The 17,717-nt window shown below is 40.8% G+C and overlaps 1 protein-coding gene across 1 annotated transcript in view; it reads right to left on the bottom strand.

Annotated features, from left to right (window-relative positions):
- LOC136858268 (lysosomal alpha-glucosidase) overlaps positions 1-17,717 on the bottom strand; it is a 246,183-nt gene that overhangs the window by 22,819 nt on the left and 205,647 nt on the right. Inside the window, exon 4 of the mRNA XM_067137674.2 lies at positions 5,163-6,213. Within this exon, the coding sequence (XP_066993775.2) occupies positions 5,163-6,213 (1,051 nt within the window). The remainder of the gene's footprint in view (positions 1-5,162; positions 6,214-17,717) is intronic.

The following is a 17,717-nucleotide window of genomic DNA, read 5'->3' as shown; positions in this document are numbered from 1 at the left end:
GTATTTTTGTTGCTTAGTCCACATCAAAGTCAAGCCACGAGCAAATGGGTAAACAAAATTCAATGGAAATCTGTATGTAGAGTTGGGAAACATGAAACTACAGTCTACGTTATAAACAACTGTATTCTCACTGGATGAAATGGTAGTTTAGGGAAAGGCGAATAAAGTGTAATTTTTAAATCCTATATGTAATTGGTCGTATCGAAAAGTACTACTTAGGAAAAGTTATAGATAATACAATTTCCGATCATTTATGTTTTATTCAGTTTAACGGAACCGACTATGGTAAGAGTGGTATTTAAAGAGTCGGAAGAAAACTAAACATTGACCATTGGTTTTTGTGATGTTCTTTGTCTGTTAATCTGCCACACATCTCCGATGGATGGGATTACTGCTGTGTATCGAATGTAACAGCCTGCCTGAATATTGGCGGGAAATAGCCATGTGGAATTAGATAACTTTCTTCTTTACCATGTCTTTCCTCTTGTTCATAAATTTTCTGATAGTACTGATACGTAACACACTGGTTTATCATAGTATTCCAGCAATTCGATCCCTACTCTGACGCGCTGATTTGAATGAGCAGTATGCAAATGTAACAGAGTAAGACAGAGGAATGTTCACGGCTTTCTGCGGCCTGATCATTCCAACTCTGGAACTTTGGACTGTTAGATAAGTTAAAAGTGAGTAAATGTGTGTTTCTTCATTTGATCGAGTGTTCCATATGATAGCATTGCTTTTAAGCGCGACACTACTATTGACGTCATTGTAATTACCTATATTGATTTCGGTTGGGAAAAACACTAAGATCGTCTTTCTGAGGATGTAAAAAGGCAGGTGGGGAGTGAGTGCCTGCCATTATAATAAAAATTCTCCAACTTGATTGTGATAGGTGGTAGGCAAGTAGACCTGCCATTACAATGAAAATTTCCTAACCCAGTCTTTACATGAGAAAAGACGCTTGGTGACTTCACCATCGCGTTTCTAGGGTAACGGTAGGAACTATGCAGTTTAATACGGCCTTACCCACAACGTCTACACTACCTAACCTAGAAATCTGTATACCATGTAGAATTCCGCGGCGAAGCACGGGTACATCAGCTAGTACATATTAAGCGTAGGATCTAGATGATAACCTCCTTATATCAGTTTATTATAAGTTACCACACTTCACTATGTTTTAAAATTTAGGATCAATTATAAATGTGTTCAATGGTTTAGCATATTAGTAGGCTCTGCAATCTGAATCACACCATACAAACCAAGGCGTTAGTAAATATATCAATCTGTCAACCAGTAAATAAATAAATAAGTCAATAAAGAACAAATAAATAAAAACCATTTAACGTAATATTTAATGAAAGGAAAGTAAATACTCAAAAATTGTGAAACAAACAAAGAAAGGAATAGAGAAAGATGGAAAGAAAAAATAATATTTTCCCTTTTCTTTCTCCGCCCACATTTCCACACCCTGATGAAATTGTAGGTCCAAACTCCGTCGAAGATGTAGACAGAGCTTGCTATAAAACTGGATGCCCTTCCTGAAGCTAACCCTATGTGGAGAGATGTTTTCACTATTTCGTGTTTTTGTGGTGGTTGGTAATATGGTGTGATATGCATATACGAAAAGAAGTGTGATGAGATATTCACAAAAACCCAGTCCCCGGGTCTGAAGATTAACTAGATGTACCTAGTTAAAATTCCCGACCCAGTATGGAATAGAACTCGTGACCCACTGAATTGAATAAAGGAGCAGGACAGAACTACAAACACGTAGTATTAACTTTTAGACAATGTTGTACCCTGACGTGCAGAATTTGTCACAGTCTGAACTTAAGTACTACAGAGACTGTTAATACATCACGTCATCCTTACTACATTATACCCTACAGCCCGAATGAAATGTTATGTTGAACTATGATTACTGAATACGATAGCCCAAAGCTGTTTGTCAGGATATGAGTGATTACTTACCAAACTCTGAAATGCTTTTAAATCCGATATTAATCATGTATTGTTCAATGAGTGAAAATGTTTTTCAGTCCTACGTTGTTCGGTACAACGTTAACATGAACCTATCTATATAATTGTTTAAATGGCAGTCTTCGATGACTGATGTCTGCCTCAGTGAATGCTGAAGTATTTCGTCGGCTTACTTCTAAAACCTCGTATGTCCCAATGCACTTCCTACGCATTACTTTCCTTAAGGCTGGCCACGCCTCCCGGCCACATATGGAGTTGCAGTCCATCAGAACAATTTTCATTGTGAACAATTTCCTATGCTGGTGTGTAAAGGAAAATGGACCTTGCCACACTGTATAGAAGGGATGTTGTTTTCATCACGTATTTATGCACTCCTACAGTATAATGCATTTAAGGTTCAATATCCTTTACACATTAGCACAGGAAAAGGAACGCAACGAAAATCGTTCTGATGGGCTGCATATCAACATGTGGCTGGGAGGCGTGACAAGTCTTAAGGAAAATAATGGGTGGAAAAAGCATTCTGAGAAGTAAGCCGTCGATTTACATTTTAATGCGATTATGTTCCATATCATTTTATGTAATTCATATGGTTAAAACATCGGATGGGCCACTCTAATATTTCGAATTTTTGATGTATAATGAACATTATCAAAGTAATATAATCTCCGTACAGTGTGTGAAGGCACTTGGAGGAATGGAAGGTGAATGTTTCCACTGTCCGTCATAGTGGCACTAAGTGAATTAGAGTTTCCAGCTCTATGAATGGCTACTTTTGCTCCCCGGAATAACCCAGTGCTCATCTTTGAACCTTAGGGCGATGTAGCTGTACAAAATTCGAAACTAGAAACTTCCTGAGCTAAATCGAACCCATGTCCTTCCGAATGAGCCGAATATGTCTTTATCACGTCGGCTAGCTATTCTTTCATCGATGAAAGCGTGCAACTCATTATGTCATATTCGTTAGCTAGCTTGAGTTAAAAGAAGCATTAAGATTAATTTAACTACCGGTATCATATTTTCTTGAAGAGTCAGTGTAGATAAATCCAAGGAGCTTCTACTTTTCAGTCCGCGATTACATTAATTATAATAAACTAACTACATATTTTAGTAATTATTGTCATATTTGTTCCGACTCCTTGTTTAAATGGTCAGCCTAGTGCCATTTGGTTCAGATTGACCTAGGGTCGATTCGCGATCAGGTCGGGGATTTTAGCCGCGTACGATATTTTCACCGGACTCGAAAATTGGATGTTTATGTTTGTCCCAACACACTCGTCTTCATAAAGACAAACACATAAAGCGTCGCAATACCAACCACTACAGAAACACGCAAAAATTAATACATCTCTCCACATAGTGTTGGCATAAAGAAAGGCATCCAAGAATGGAACTGAGGTAACTACACAAGTGTCAGACAGTTCGCACCAATGACCGCACTATGATGTGGGAACAGCTGAAGAAGTAGTAGCAGAAGGAGGAGAAGAAGAATTGTAGTATTCTATGGGAGTTGAAAATGATTTTGATAATAAATTAATATTTTTCATCGACTGTATTGCGTACTGTAACAGAACAAGTGGTAGAGAATCGGACGTGAAAGCCAAAGGTAGTAAATTTGGCTCCCACTGGTGTGCAGTTGACCATTGTAATTTGAGCAACTTTTCTTTGACTTGCACTATATGTGCTGGTCTCCAGGAAACCATACCTTAAGTCGCGTGACGGAAATGGGCAACAATTCAGTTTTGTTACTACAGGTTACAAGGCAGGTTAGTAATGTTAATCTTTAACTGGATACGGACAGTGTATAGCTTCAGAACCATCTTTTAAAATATCCAACATTATTGTTAGCATCAGCATTACTACTGTTATTATAAGTATCGTATCCTTGACGGTAGATGCAGAGGTGGGTCTCCGCCCTCAACTGGCCACGGCTGGTCCGTGCTTCAACAGCTCTGCACTATGACCGGTCGACCAAGCATAGAAGGGGTGACCACAGCTCTATCGTGGCTCTACGCCTCTGCATTCGGAAGACGAGACAGGGCTGGACATCACGGCTAGTTTCAACCGCTGGCTGTTCTCAGAGTTGTTTTCCGTGGTTTTCTAATCTCCTGCACTAAGGCGAATGCCGGGACAATTCCTGGTATAGGCCACGGCCGCCAATCCCGTCACCTTCTCCGAACATCTCTTCACCATAGCAAAACCCCCGTTCTGAGTAACGACGTCACCGTCTAAGTGGCCCAAATCCTCACACCACCTTCAGGAGACGAATGAATACATTTTAGTAGTAGTAGTGTTAGGCCTATCCTTATCTTATTTGTACCTGTTAAGACAGAACTTCTGCGTATATGAGTGCCGCAAGACTATTTTTTTTAATTATGAACATATTTATGTTTTTAATTTCTGGAGAATAAATACGTTTGCAATACCTTTGGGCTGAATGGGGATTTCATCTATAACATCGCATTTACTACTCTCAAGAAGTCCATCATATTCAAGAACAATGCTTGGGAACCTCAGATAAATGTTTGACGGGCCCAATTATTTTGCCCTCTCTTAACTTCAGACTATCTCGTATATCTATCTGTATCTATAATTTCAGCTGTTGCAGGAAAATATTTGAAAATTATTCTAACACGCAAAGCTGATATACCACTGTCCAGCGAAACAGTCATATATTCTTAAATCCTTCGTGTATTATCGGAGTACTATACCCAATTTTCCAATCAAATTTCTCGAAATTCGGTTAATTCCATCTTACAACTTCAAAGTTACATAATATGATTAGTTTTAAGCTAGAGACTTCTGGTTTTCACGAAAATGGTCGCAAATTTATCTACTATCAAATTGTAAAATAAACCAAAAAAGGCGACTATGGTTTTCTGGAGTTCATCGCATATATCGATACTCGACATGGGCTAATATGCTGAAAGTCTAATTCGATAATTTCAGTGCCAACTCAGAACGTTAATACAAATAACATTATCTTTTTTAAAGGCTACCTAGTTTAACGTGGGTTAGAATGTCGAGGATGCAATTCGTACCCGTTCAACTCGTAATAATTACGCTCCAGGTATTGTATCCTAGTAGTTAATCTGAACATAGCACTTCAGAAAATCGACCATAATTTAACATATACACTTTTATTGTTAAGATCATGAAATTATATGATGCAAACTTACCGGAACTGGTAGTGTGAGTAGTAACTTTCTTGAAGTTAATTGAACGTCATTCCAAACTGGAGAATTAGGTTCACAAATTTTTCCTGTATTAAAAAATAGCCGGTTGGTTATCATAGAGTTGTCTATACAGTGGGAATCCCATGGTATACCTTCTTCTAACGATCTGTTCATGAACAACTCGAAATTGTTACATACGTCATCATTATCGAGATCAGGACACACATGGAAACCCAACGCCCAGTACGGTGGTAATTTAGGTTTTCCTATTACATTAGTCAATTGGTTCATTACATCACGAGGAGTCGGACCAGCGAAAACGTGGATATCGTATCTAGCATTAAGGAGTGTCCTAAGTATCACTAAGTTAGATTTCTCATATACTTCGAATTCCATTGGCCCTGCACTTTCTATGAACAGGGCATTAAATGATCCATATTCGTCAATGGAAATGAGTACAGGATGGCTGCCTGTGCGGTCTCGATTATTGTAGAGGGTACGTGGACTTCCTTTGTCTGCATTGGGACTGAGCCGGCCGAGACCATAAATAACACTTTTCCGAGAAAACTCGATCGTTATTTCCGAATATTCTGTGCTAGCTATAACTGGTCCTCGAGAAGTCGTGAAAATAAGACTCTGATTGCCTGTATCAACAGAAGATCTTCGGTAAACATCGAGGAAGAATTCAGGTCCGTATAGTAATACATTAAATTGTGAAGTTTCTAAATCCAGGCTACTTCCATTAGCACTAAGATTCATATCCGTATGAGCAAAGGTAATCCTCAAATGTGTCGGGTCCTCGATCTTTAGGACAAATTTGACTGATGGGATGGATTGAGACCCGAATGTTGTATAATCTGTCAGTGGTTTTAGACTAACTACTGATGATAGGGCAGTGGCAAGGGTGTCAACAACATTAGTCCAGCCTTGTATCTTGAAACCGTATGAAGAAGGAAGCATATGATGACATTCTCCAGTGCTACTATTAAAGCAACATGCAGCACGATTGCACATCGCCTTAGTGACGTCGTCTTGGCCAGGAAAGCAAGGAACCCTGGAAAGAGAAAGAGATGCATGAAGTCAGTTTGACGTCCAGCTAATTAGGTCATGTCGACTACGAGAATTGGGTCATAAGTCAAGGAAACAATTCCTTTAACAGGAATGTGAGATCTTACAGAAAAATGGAAATATACAGTTGGGAGTCTGGAGCACAAGGTGGTGTGAACTCTTGTTTTTCTTTTAGTCATCAGTCCATAGACTGGTTTGATGCAGCCTTCTATGCCATCCTATCATGTGGTAATCTTTTATATTTACATTATTACACATGGTCAAGGTAATACTTACTTATCGTTAATTGAATTTTATTCCGAATCTTTGCGAGGCGAAAACGTCACGGATTAAAAACATTGCGGGTGAGAAAATTTTATTGAATTGAGAGTTTATCCTGCGTATGCTGATGAGATCTTATTTCATTGGACAATTCACGATGATACATATGTGAAGTGTTGACATTGCAGGTCATTTGGAGCCTCACACTCGAGTTATTCCATGAATATCGTGATGGTTGTGATTATTGTTTTCAGTTATATCATGTAACATCAAACTAGATTTGAGTTTAATTTTATTTAGCCAACTTCACCGCGTGTGTTTAAACTGTAATGAATGATAGATTAAACTATTCAAACCAGTTGTATAATTTTGATTCCGTGCTTTATCGTCGGAAATAGATACAGTTAATATTTCTAGATCCGAGTTCATATCTTATGCGAACTTTACTTGATGTGTTAGAATCTCAATGAGAATCAGATTTAAAATTCGGACATTGTTTTTAAGTCTCAATTTCACTCGGCAGAATGAGTGATGTGTAGATACCATAACGTTGGCAAAAAGACAGTTTTTTTTTGCTAGTTGCTTTACGTCGAACCGACACAGATAGGTCTTATGGCGACAATGGGATAGGAAAGGCCTAGGAGTGGGAAGGAAGCGGCCCTGGCCTGAATTAAGGTACAGCCCCAGCATATGCGTGGTGTAAAAATGGGAAACCACGGAAAACCATTTTCAGGGCTGCCGAATACTGGATACTGGTCACACTTACGACTGCAGCTATTTAGCTCGGTAAAGTCAGGATTAGGATGCCGTCTGTTCATAGCCAAGTCATATGTTAGGATTTTTTGCTAATCGAATTGAACGATGTTAGTGTCTGCAGTAATGGATACAGATACAGAAGATTTTAGCAAGTACTATTTAGGCCATGTTTCGGCTTAATCTTTACTAGCTGGAAGGTGCTCCCATAATAGCGTTGCATCAGTTGCGGCAAAATATAATGGTTGTTCCATGTGGAAACCTGGCTAATGGAGACTGATCCTACTACTTAACTGCGTGCGTTCAAGTTCGATTAAATTTTGTTGCCGTTTTTTTCTCTTTACTCCAAGATTTATTGTTCGGGGGTACGGCATGTTTTGATAGTTCAGTGTATTGAAACTTAGTTAATTTTGTAGGATTTACACTTCGAATGCGGTTTCGATTCGTCAGCTGTTATTATATTTTATTTTCATTTTACGTTATTCACATTATTTAGGTGAGACATTGAACTACCGATCTCTTGTAGCAGAGTTTAAGGGGACATGTGTAGCTAGACAGATTTGTAATTGTAGTTGTAGTTATATAGAATTGGAAAGATTTCAGGTTGTGTGTTTTATATTGTGGACTTGTATTTTAACGAATTTAACGACATAACTGTTTAATAACACAAATTTTGGTTTAGTAAGAAAACATTTCGAGTGATTTATCATTTTTATTTAACTTCAGTGTTTGGCGCTTCTTCCAAACGTATAATTAATTATTACCGGCATTTCGCAGTGTTTTGTTCCTCCAGAACGACGCAACGTTAGAACACCTCGAATCAAGTGTTTTTGGTTCATTCTGATTGGGGGTGATGCGTGTTTCAGCACCGGGATTCCTCTCTAACTTAAGGGTGTCACGAGATGGAAATACATGACGGAATTATATGTTTTGACTGTGATAATTGCTGTTAACTTGTAAAAAAGCACCATCCTTTCAAGTAGTATTTCTCAACCTATCCAAAGCAACTGATAGTCAATTTGGTTCGATTAAGGATCCATCCGGGGGTTGTTCCTATATCCGTGAGGATAGTCGACTGGTGGATAAACTTATTTAAATGTAGAACTGCTGGAATTCTACTTGTTGAAGGTGAGATTTTCCACAGACTGTGTAGGTTAACTCTCAGTTATCGTTAGGGTCAATGTGGGCCGATTTTCAGGTTTTCTATTCCTTTCTTGACTTTGCTGTCCACAAATTTTACATTGCATTTTCATTCTTTGGAAGAAAATCCTACAAACAATTTCAAGATCCTTTTACCACTCACGTTATGCATTGTGACTGCGTAGTAACAAGTTGTGACAAACCTAACTGATATTTTATTGAATATTTAGTAAATATAATTATCGTAATTACATTGAATGCATTTTTAGGAAGTATATATATGCTCCTCATTTGAGTAGTTATGCTCTCCTTTGAACCCTATCGATTGGTCAATGAAGTGACACAAAAAACCCGTAGCGACCCCGAGGTGCGAGAATCGACATTGCTCTGACGAAGTAGCCGAGGCAGACGACCAACAATTGAACGGTAAGTTCAAGGGTTCAATATATCAATCCAAACTTGATATTTAGAATCCACCTATCCAAATGTAGCTTTTCGGTTTTATTCGATTTATTATATCTGTATGGACTGGGGGTTTATAGGAAGATAGAAATAGTTAATTTACTGTCGCACAAACTCTCCATGACCAACATTAACGGAAATATACCAACCTCTATGGAAATCTATTTCCAATTCTTTTCCCACATACACGTTTACGGAAGGAGGAATAATTAGGCGTGTATTATTTTTGGAATGTTTTACTGTTGTAAGTCTTAGCAGATATTGCCAACAGTGGGTGGCCACGGTACTGATTTATTATCACGGAAAAATTTTCCTTACTTCTTTAGTTAAGGATTTTATTCGCCGTACTGTACTGATGCCTGGAGTTCGAAGCAGGACGTCTACACCCGCCGGTGTCAATTGTGTTAATTCTTCGTGGTTGTCCCCATATCCCAGGGAAATGCTTAGGTAGTGCCTCATTAAGAGAACAAAAACACCTATCCCAGCCCTGCTCTCAAGCTTCTCACTTGGATAACTGTACGTTACACATTCCAATGCTATTAGCTGTAAATGACTCTTCGTATGTGCTCGCGGAAACAGAACGACGAGTGTGATGTACAAGAAACATTAGATTAAATGACGGACTTCAAATAAATCTAACATGGAATTGGCCTCACCTGCAAGCACCTAAAATTCAGTATGTCAGCAAGGAAGAATTTACTGTATGTATCCTTAGCGTGTATCAATATCTTATGTTACAACGTTTCGGAAAGTGAGGTGCAAAGAATAATCGGTGAAAAGCCATGATATCTTTTAGAATCTACGGTAGGCAACTCAAAATTATTTTTTAATAATCAGTTTAGCGTAACTGTCCCTTCGTTCTGATTAACCCGTCAGTACGGCCAGTGTGAGAATAATGCCGAGTAATTTAACCATGTATAGGGTATAAAGCGAGGAAACTTTCAAGCGTAAAATTCTTGTGTTGCATAATGCTCATTCTCAGAGAGTGCAGTAACCTTTACGGTAAACTCTCAAAGTAGTCCCGTAGGTTGTCTACAACACGTTGCCAATACCGCGGGAGACAGGAAATATCAGTCACCTCACCATGTGCAAATTATGCAATCCATGTTTCACAACGTTCGCAACATCCTCTTTAATCCCAAACCGTCTCCCACGCAATGGTTCTTTCACTTTGGGGCTGAGGTCAAAATAGCACAGGGACAGGTCCGGTAAGTATGGGGGATGTTCCAGTACTTCCTAACCCGAATGCTGACGTTTGCTCCGTACAGCCTCCGCTGGATGCGGTCTGGCGTTGTCATGCGGAAGGATGACTTCGTTGTGAAGATCCTGGCGTTTATTACTAATAGCACGCCATAAATTTCTTTGCAAGAAGGTTTCGTAGGAAGTTGTAGTCACCGTTCTGCTATGTGGAACGAAGTGACACACAATCACGTCTTTAACGTCGTATGTTGGAAGTCCTTCTCCTTCGGGGTGACCCTGCATGTCGTCATTCTGCAATCTGGTGAACAACGAGTTTGATGTACCGTGCTGTTCTTGCCTAGTTATATCCTTCCCGCACTGCTGCATTATCACCGTCCTGTGCGAGGTACTTCTCCAACGCACCGTCATCTCGTGCTGTATCGGGGTACTATGTGTGTCATACTTTCCAGAAAATATGACCATTGCATGGTAGTGCAGTGCAAATGTGAGGAAACGAAACTGCCATGTTTTATGCCGCAACCCTAGTATTATATTCCAAAAAGATATTAAGTGTACAAGAAAACTTACACTCGTGAGAACCGAACGCAAAACCATCGGATTCTTTCCCGATTGGGGTAAGGTGGCGCTGGTCATTCCTGTTCTATTGAAAGGTATCTGAGCTATGGTTATGGTACACCAGCTAGCTCAACTACTGTGGACTCCATGCGAATCGCTCGCTGAAGAACACTCGAGCTGAATATTTGTTTTCCTCGCCTGGATTTTACTGGAAATTGCCAAACGGCTGGTTTTGTTCTGCACTTAACACCTTTGGCATGTGCTATATTTTCCCCATATGACCTAACAAACTGAAAGAATATTTCGACTATAGTTCGGTAGTGAAAGCTAAACACTGAAGCAATCAGCCCTTCAAGGCATTAGATTAGGTCACAATTATACGCGAATTTCGCCTGTAGCTTCACTTGCCTTATAGCGAACGAGTTTGGTACGTAGAATTGTATAGTTTGCTAATTTCGGAGAAAATGAGATCATAGCCCTCAGTGCAGATCAATTATGATTGACAATGATTGATCGCGGTTTTGTGGATCATTATCTTGTTTTATGTTTCATTGTCTCAAGAAGCAAATGCAAATGCAGAGACTGTAACGACCGGGCGAGTTGGCTGTGCGTGTAGAGGCGCGCGGCTGTGAGCTTGCATCCGGGAGATAGTAGGTTCGAATCCCACTATCGGCAGCCCTGAAGATGGTTTTCGTGGTTTCCCATTTTCACACCAGGCAAATGCTGGGGGCTGTACCTTAATTAAGGCCACGGCCGCTTCCTTCCAACTCCTATGCCTTTCCTATCCCATCGTCGCCATAAGACCTATCTGTGTCGGTGCGACGTAAAGCCCGTAGCAAAAAAAAAAGAGACTCTAACGTATTTAAAGCATGGACTCTACTTGCCCATACTCATACTGTTTCTGAATCAGCGTTGTCGAAAACCTACTTATGCCATTACGTCGTTAACCAGGTAGCAATTCAGAAACCCTTAACATTTCTAGTATATTTGTGAATGTATGTCTACTCGTTAGTTCCGTTTACTGTTACGTAGGTAAGATAAAATTACAAACTGTGACAATAAATTTCGGTGAATAGTCCTGTAATATCAACATAGATGAACAATGCACGACATTGATCTTATTTTCATTCGAAATAGTCCCCTCCCGTAACTATGCACTGCTGAGATCGGCGATACATGTCCTAGAAACTTTGCAAGAAGGCTTCTTTGGGATGGTGCTCAGAAGCCTCGTCACGTTTCGTTGGATGTCAGGAATATCGTCAAATCTCTTTCCTTTCAAAGCGAGTTTGATGCGTGATTTTCCGGCTCTAATCTTTTTCCGACGAGAGGATCCCGGAGAACGCCATTCCATGCTTTGCCGTTTCGTAAGAGGGTCGCACCTGAGACATCAGGTTTCGAAATCCCGCCAATGGAACTCTTGGTGTAGCTCAAGATGGTATGGGTGAAATTCATGTTCATGCAGTATTCGCCAGACGGACGGCTTACTGGTGTGTTCACCTGTCGTGCAATCGGCCTTGTACTGATGTGTGGATTATTTCGAGCTGCCTCCAGAACGACCTCTTCTGTTTCACCTGATGTAACGGGCCTATCGCTGACTGGTGGCTGGTTGGAAATCACACCTGTTGTCCTTAGGCCTTTTTCAACACGGAGGAATCTCGTAGTAGCCGGGTGTCGCCTCTGGGTTACCATTCCTGGTACAGGCGTAGTGCCTCGCACGCGTTTTGTCTTCCCGTAAATGAGGAGCATTTCAATGTATTCCTCTATGGGAAACATGCCGAATGATAGCAGAGATTACATTACATTTAGGCCCTAACGAGCGGAGTCTGCGCAGGGCGCAAGGTGAATGATGGCGTCATTCTACTGTTTGAATGCGGCAAACTTTGGCCTGTGGTTACATATTCAAACATCATACCAACGCAAAAATGTTTGAACGATGCAGGATTCGCACCACCGCCGGCACATTAAGACTATCGCTAGGCGGACGCCTAACACATCTGCTACGCTACACTCCTGTAAACATGCTGTAGTACGACGAGAGGAGAGTACATACGCCATCCGGTTCGGTGTTTAAGACATTAATTACTGCACTGTTACCTAGTTTTATGCTTTGATTCCCCTCGTCGTTAGACCAGGTCACGTGGCACGACACATTAATATAGTTACATGGTAAAAAGCGTTGTTACATGATTTCAAGGCGTCATGTTTTGTGAACGGATGATGTGACATTTCCCTAGGGTTCAGAATCGTGTGCAAAATGTGCTCACTGAACATTAGTAGCATACCGTACGCCTGCAGGGGAATAGCACCCCTATAACCATGTGCACGTTAGTTGGGCTGCAGCAAACGATAATGGAAGGGGCTGCTGAATCATACTGTATGTATGCGGTTGATGTATATCTCAAGAACATGCCTGCTGTCATTTCTTGATGGATACAGTACTTTTGCATCCATCTCTTGGCACAGGCCAGAGTAAAGTGTAGCTTCCACCGAAGTCCCAGTCAACATCCATGGCTGCGACAATATGGAAGTTGCTTGGGTATGGGTATTGCTGAGTAATGACATTCAGAGCATGACTAGTGCATCTGAGTGTTATGAAAGGTGCTGCTCATAGGGTCAGTTGTGCTGCAATAGTACTTTCTGACCCAGTGAGGAAAGCAATGGCAAACTACCTCACTCCTCATCTTGCCTAGTACGCCTCATTTTGGTGCTGCCATTGGTTTTTGGGGTTTCCTCATAACCGCATAACCTTTGGTGGTGCTATTTGAGGATCCAACCAGCCTCTGGGCTGATGACCTCAGAGACAGACATCTCAAGAACAGTGAGGGATAATGAGAAATGGTTTGGATGTTTTGAATCAGCATGTTGAGTTGTCTTAAAATGCATGTTGGATACCTAGATATCCGCCGATTTTTGTTCACCAGTGTTTTCTGAGTAACTGATAACTTGTGTGATATAAGAAGTATTTAATTACCGTCCAAAAGAAAATTTATAATAACAAGTGTAAAAGTGCTACTGTGCCTCACGAAAATATCGTCTTAACATCTCCTCCTCCTTGCTACGAGAGGCCAGTGGAGTGGATTTGTGTGATGGAGAGGGCGTTGTCAGCATTCTATAGACAGGGCTGGAGAGGGAAACAAGTGGATTGGTGAGAGAAAGAACTTGCCAAGCGACAGTACTGCTACAGGGCTCGCAATTCGGTGACTGAACAGTAAATAATGTATGTATGTATGTATGTATGTATGTATGTATGTATGTATGTATGTATGTATGTATGTATGTATGTGTGTTTATCCTTTCGACGATATCGAGCTTGGCTCGGCCGGACTTCTAGCTTCTAGGCGAATAACGTTGATCTTTGTTCGATAAAATACGACCCTGCATCTTAGGATATATCGCAGATTAAGGAAATGCACATTTTTTCCTGCCCGGATCTCTCCTTTACGCCGAATTCCACATCTTTAAATGAAGTTAACCATGCTCCCAGGTATTTCATTTTGTTCGCTATAATCATACTTTTGCAGATATCTCGGCGTGGTCTCCATCAGTTCTTGACATCAATATGCACTTAGTCTTACATTCGTTGAAATTTTAGACTCACCGCGACAGCCTGTTGTAAGAAGCTACCGTAATCTCTCTCATCTCTTCCGTATCTTACCTTCATTATCTTCCTTAATCATCTCAATGATGCCATCTGCGTAGGCATTCTATTGATATATTCCATTTAAATCGAGGAATCGTGTGAAATATCCTATATTTAATAAGATAATACTCCAAGTTGAATCTTGTTTTTAAAAATGGTGGTATCGCTTTAAATGCGATGAGGTGGTACAGGAAGTAGAATGATAAACAGTGATAAAGTCCCTAATTTTGCTTACATATACCAGAAATATCGCGTTGACAAGCAAATACGACAATACAAATGTGAATTTTTCTGACGCAGTGAGTTGTCAGTGCGATACGGCGTATGTACCTTGCACTCATACACTTGTACTCAATAAATTATTAATCTGAACCCCATTGTCCAGTTGTTTGGTTGACGTGAAACTACAAGTTTGAACTCCTTTGTTGTCTGTCTTGAAAATGAATTTCCCTTATTCATATCTTACAAATGAACTTGATGAAACCTACAGCTTATGCCACCGGATTCAATCCATCCATCGTTGAAATCTTACTTGCAATACTGCAGTGCTAAACAGCTAGCACAATGACAATAAAATATTTTTGAAGAACAAGCTTTACAATGTACCGTGATATGGGAGAGTATTACATGGATATGTGTGCGTTAGGTCTGCCTCCGTGGTGTAGTGGTTAGTGTGATTATCTGCCACCCTCGGAAGTCGGGGTTCGATTCCCGACTCTGCCACGATATTTGAAATGTGGTACGAGGGCTGGAACGGGGTCCACTCATCCTCGGGAGGTCAACTGAGTAGAGGTAGGTACGATTCCCACCTCAGCCATCCTGGAGGTGGATTTTCGTGGTTTTCCACTCCTCCTCCAGGCAAATGCCGGAATGGTACCTAACTTAAGGCCACGGGCGCTTCCTTCCCTCTTCATCACTTCCAATCTTCCCATCCCCCCGAAATGTCCCTGTTCAGCATAGCAGGAGAGGCCACCTGGGTGAGGTACTGGTCATCATCCTCAGTTGTATCCCCAACGCAGTGTCTGAAGCTCCAGGAAACTGCCCTTCAGGCGGTAGAGGTGGGATCCGTCGCTGAGTCCGAGGGAAGAACTGACACTGGAGGGTAAACAGATAAAGAATATGAAGAAGAAGAAGAAGAAGAAGAAGAAGAAGAAGAAGAAGAGATGTGTGCGTTAGACTGCATCGACCTTATACTGACAAACCTTGAACTTTTTAAGAGTTAAATGTTATGATGTCGTGGCAAGGGAATAATACTGGACTCATTACAAATTTGTTGAAAGTTAAATAAAGTTCAAGAATCTCAATTGTCAAAAATTACCAGTGTACGACGATTGAGTTTCCTGAATTTTATTTAGTTATCTCGATCGAAACCCATATTCTTGGTCTTGTTCAAAGTTATTTAAGTATAGTCTACCTCTGTATTGCAGGAGTCCTGAAAGGAGATGGAAAGCGTCAGTGAAATGATGCATTACGTTCAGAAAAAATTGTAAATATTTACCAAAACGGCACTACTATAGCAATAAACAAACAAAAGCACGGCATACAGTAGAACAAGATTATGATAATGTTGACCTAGGTTGGAAGGAGGTAGGGATGAGGCTGGCACACGTATTTGGAAATAATGCTGGACTCCACTCGGAGTCACGTTTTCCCTATCGAAGAGTTAGTTGAGTTCAAAATTTATATTATTTGTTTTACGCCCCAGTTGCGCAGTTTTTAGAGATTCCGGGGTTTTTAAATTTTCTCCACAGGAGTTATCTTAGGTTCCAATAACCCAACGACACGAGGCTGTCGTATTTGACTATATACAAGTAGCATTGGATTCAGCCACTATCGAACCCAACATCTTGAGCTCAGAAGTCCAGTGTTTCTACCATGTGAGTCACTCAGCCTCGCTAAAGTGAATACTGCTACGAATAAAGCACTGTCAGTTTCATCGATCTAATTTAATTCAGGATGACCCAATTATAGAATGGCCACAGTCCACCAATTACTGTATTTATGCAAAGTATCTCACATCATCTCTCCAGCTGGGCGGTCATTACCTGGTACGGACCATAATCCTTATTGACAGGTTTCACCTTTCACTTCCGCTTCACACTCTCAGTCACTTTACACACAACAGCTTCACGTAGATAGGTTCGAACAGAGAGTGGTCACCACTACAACACACGGCAAGTGTTCCTTGGCTCTACTCACGAGGAATTCCGCCACTCACACCGTCAACATAGACAATTCACGTGGCGGTAACTCCACACAGTGAACTACTCAGCACTAACGACTGGAAACAGCCGTCACATAACAGCAACAACTCCACACTGATAACAACCAACACGATACTCCTCACAACAACGAAGATTAACACACACCCCAAATGTTCCCCACACTGAGTCCACGCCAGTACACACACATTACTCCCCTCAGTACACGACGATACTTCGACTCCGGTGGGACACTGACGACAGCCAGCCCTACTGCTGTCTCACTCCCTTTATCCCACTCGTTCGTGGCCACCGTTCTTTTTATATCCTAAAGATGGAATACTAGAGTCTTCGGGGCTCGGCTAGGGACGAGACATGCTTATTTCCATTTCGAAAATACGCCAGGGAAACCAGAAGAAAGCATAACAGAAGTAGAGTACGCGCATGTCCTTGGACCGTTTGGAAGGTCTCAGGTCTGGCTTACTCATCCGTTCCAGGATAAACACTTGCTACTCTTGTTTAAACGCACTAAAACATCGAAGGGTTTTGGCGGAAGGATGGGAAAGGAATAGTATTGGGAAGGTGGCGTCTGTGGCCTTAAACTATGATACAGTCCAACATTTGCCTGATGTGAAAATGGGAAACCACGGAAAATCATCTTCGGGGCTGCTGACGGCGGGATTCGAACCTACCTATCTCCCACCTGCGTGAACTTAACCGCACGGCAAACACGTTCGGACCTTCCAGGAAATAGCGAAGGGAACTAAGAAAGTGCCAGCACGTAACAATATCAATGAGTTCGGCAACGTGTTGTGATTCAGGCTCCGTACAGTGATTGCCTCATTAACGCCATTTAATGCATAAAATAACACTATATATTTATATTTAATAACAAGGGGGGTAATACATTGAATTTATAGTTGGTAGAAAACCACCATTTTATAAGGAAAGTAAGTTTAAGCGAAAATCAAGTCCTGGGAAACAAGAAGTATTCGGTAAGTATGGGACTTGATAAGCACTACAAGGTTTCTGTAAAAATGCAAATCATCAGTATTTTTTCTACACTATCATGCACTCGTATCCTTTATTATTTTTATAGATGATCATCAGTGAATATTTCACATAAAATAACCACTGAAGCCAGTAATCGAACGACTCGGAAGTACACTAATACTCTCGTCTGTGAGGGAGTGGATGATTCAATCTCGTTTTCGACGGGGGTTCTTGCACTCAAACGTAACTTACTTCATAGTATAACTCAAAGTTTCTCTTCAATCT

This window comes from Anabrus simplex, chromosome 1, assembly GCF_040414725.1.
Source record: "Anabrus simplex isolate iqAnaSimp1 chromosome 1, ASM4041472v1, whole genome shotgun sequence".
Taxonomy (NCBI): domain Eukaryota; kingdom Metazoa; phylum Arthropoda; class Insecta; order Orthoptera; family Tettigoniidae; genus Anabrus; species Anabrus simplex.
The sequence above is the reverse complement of the archived record's forward strand: the minus strand, read 5'-3'. Positions and strand labels throughout refer to the sequence as shown.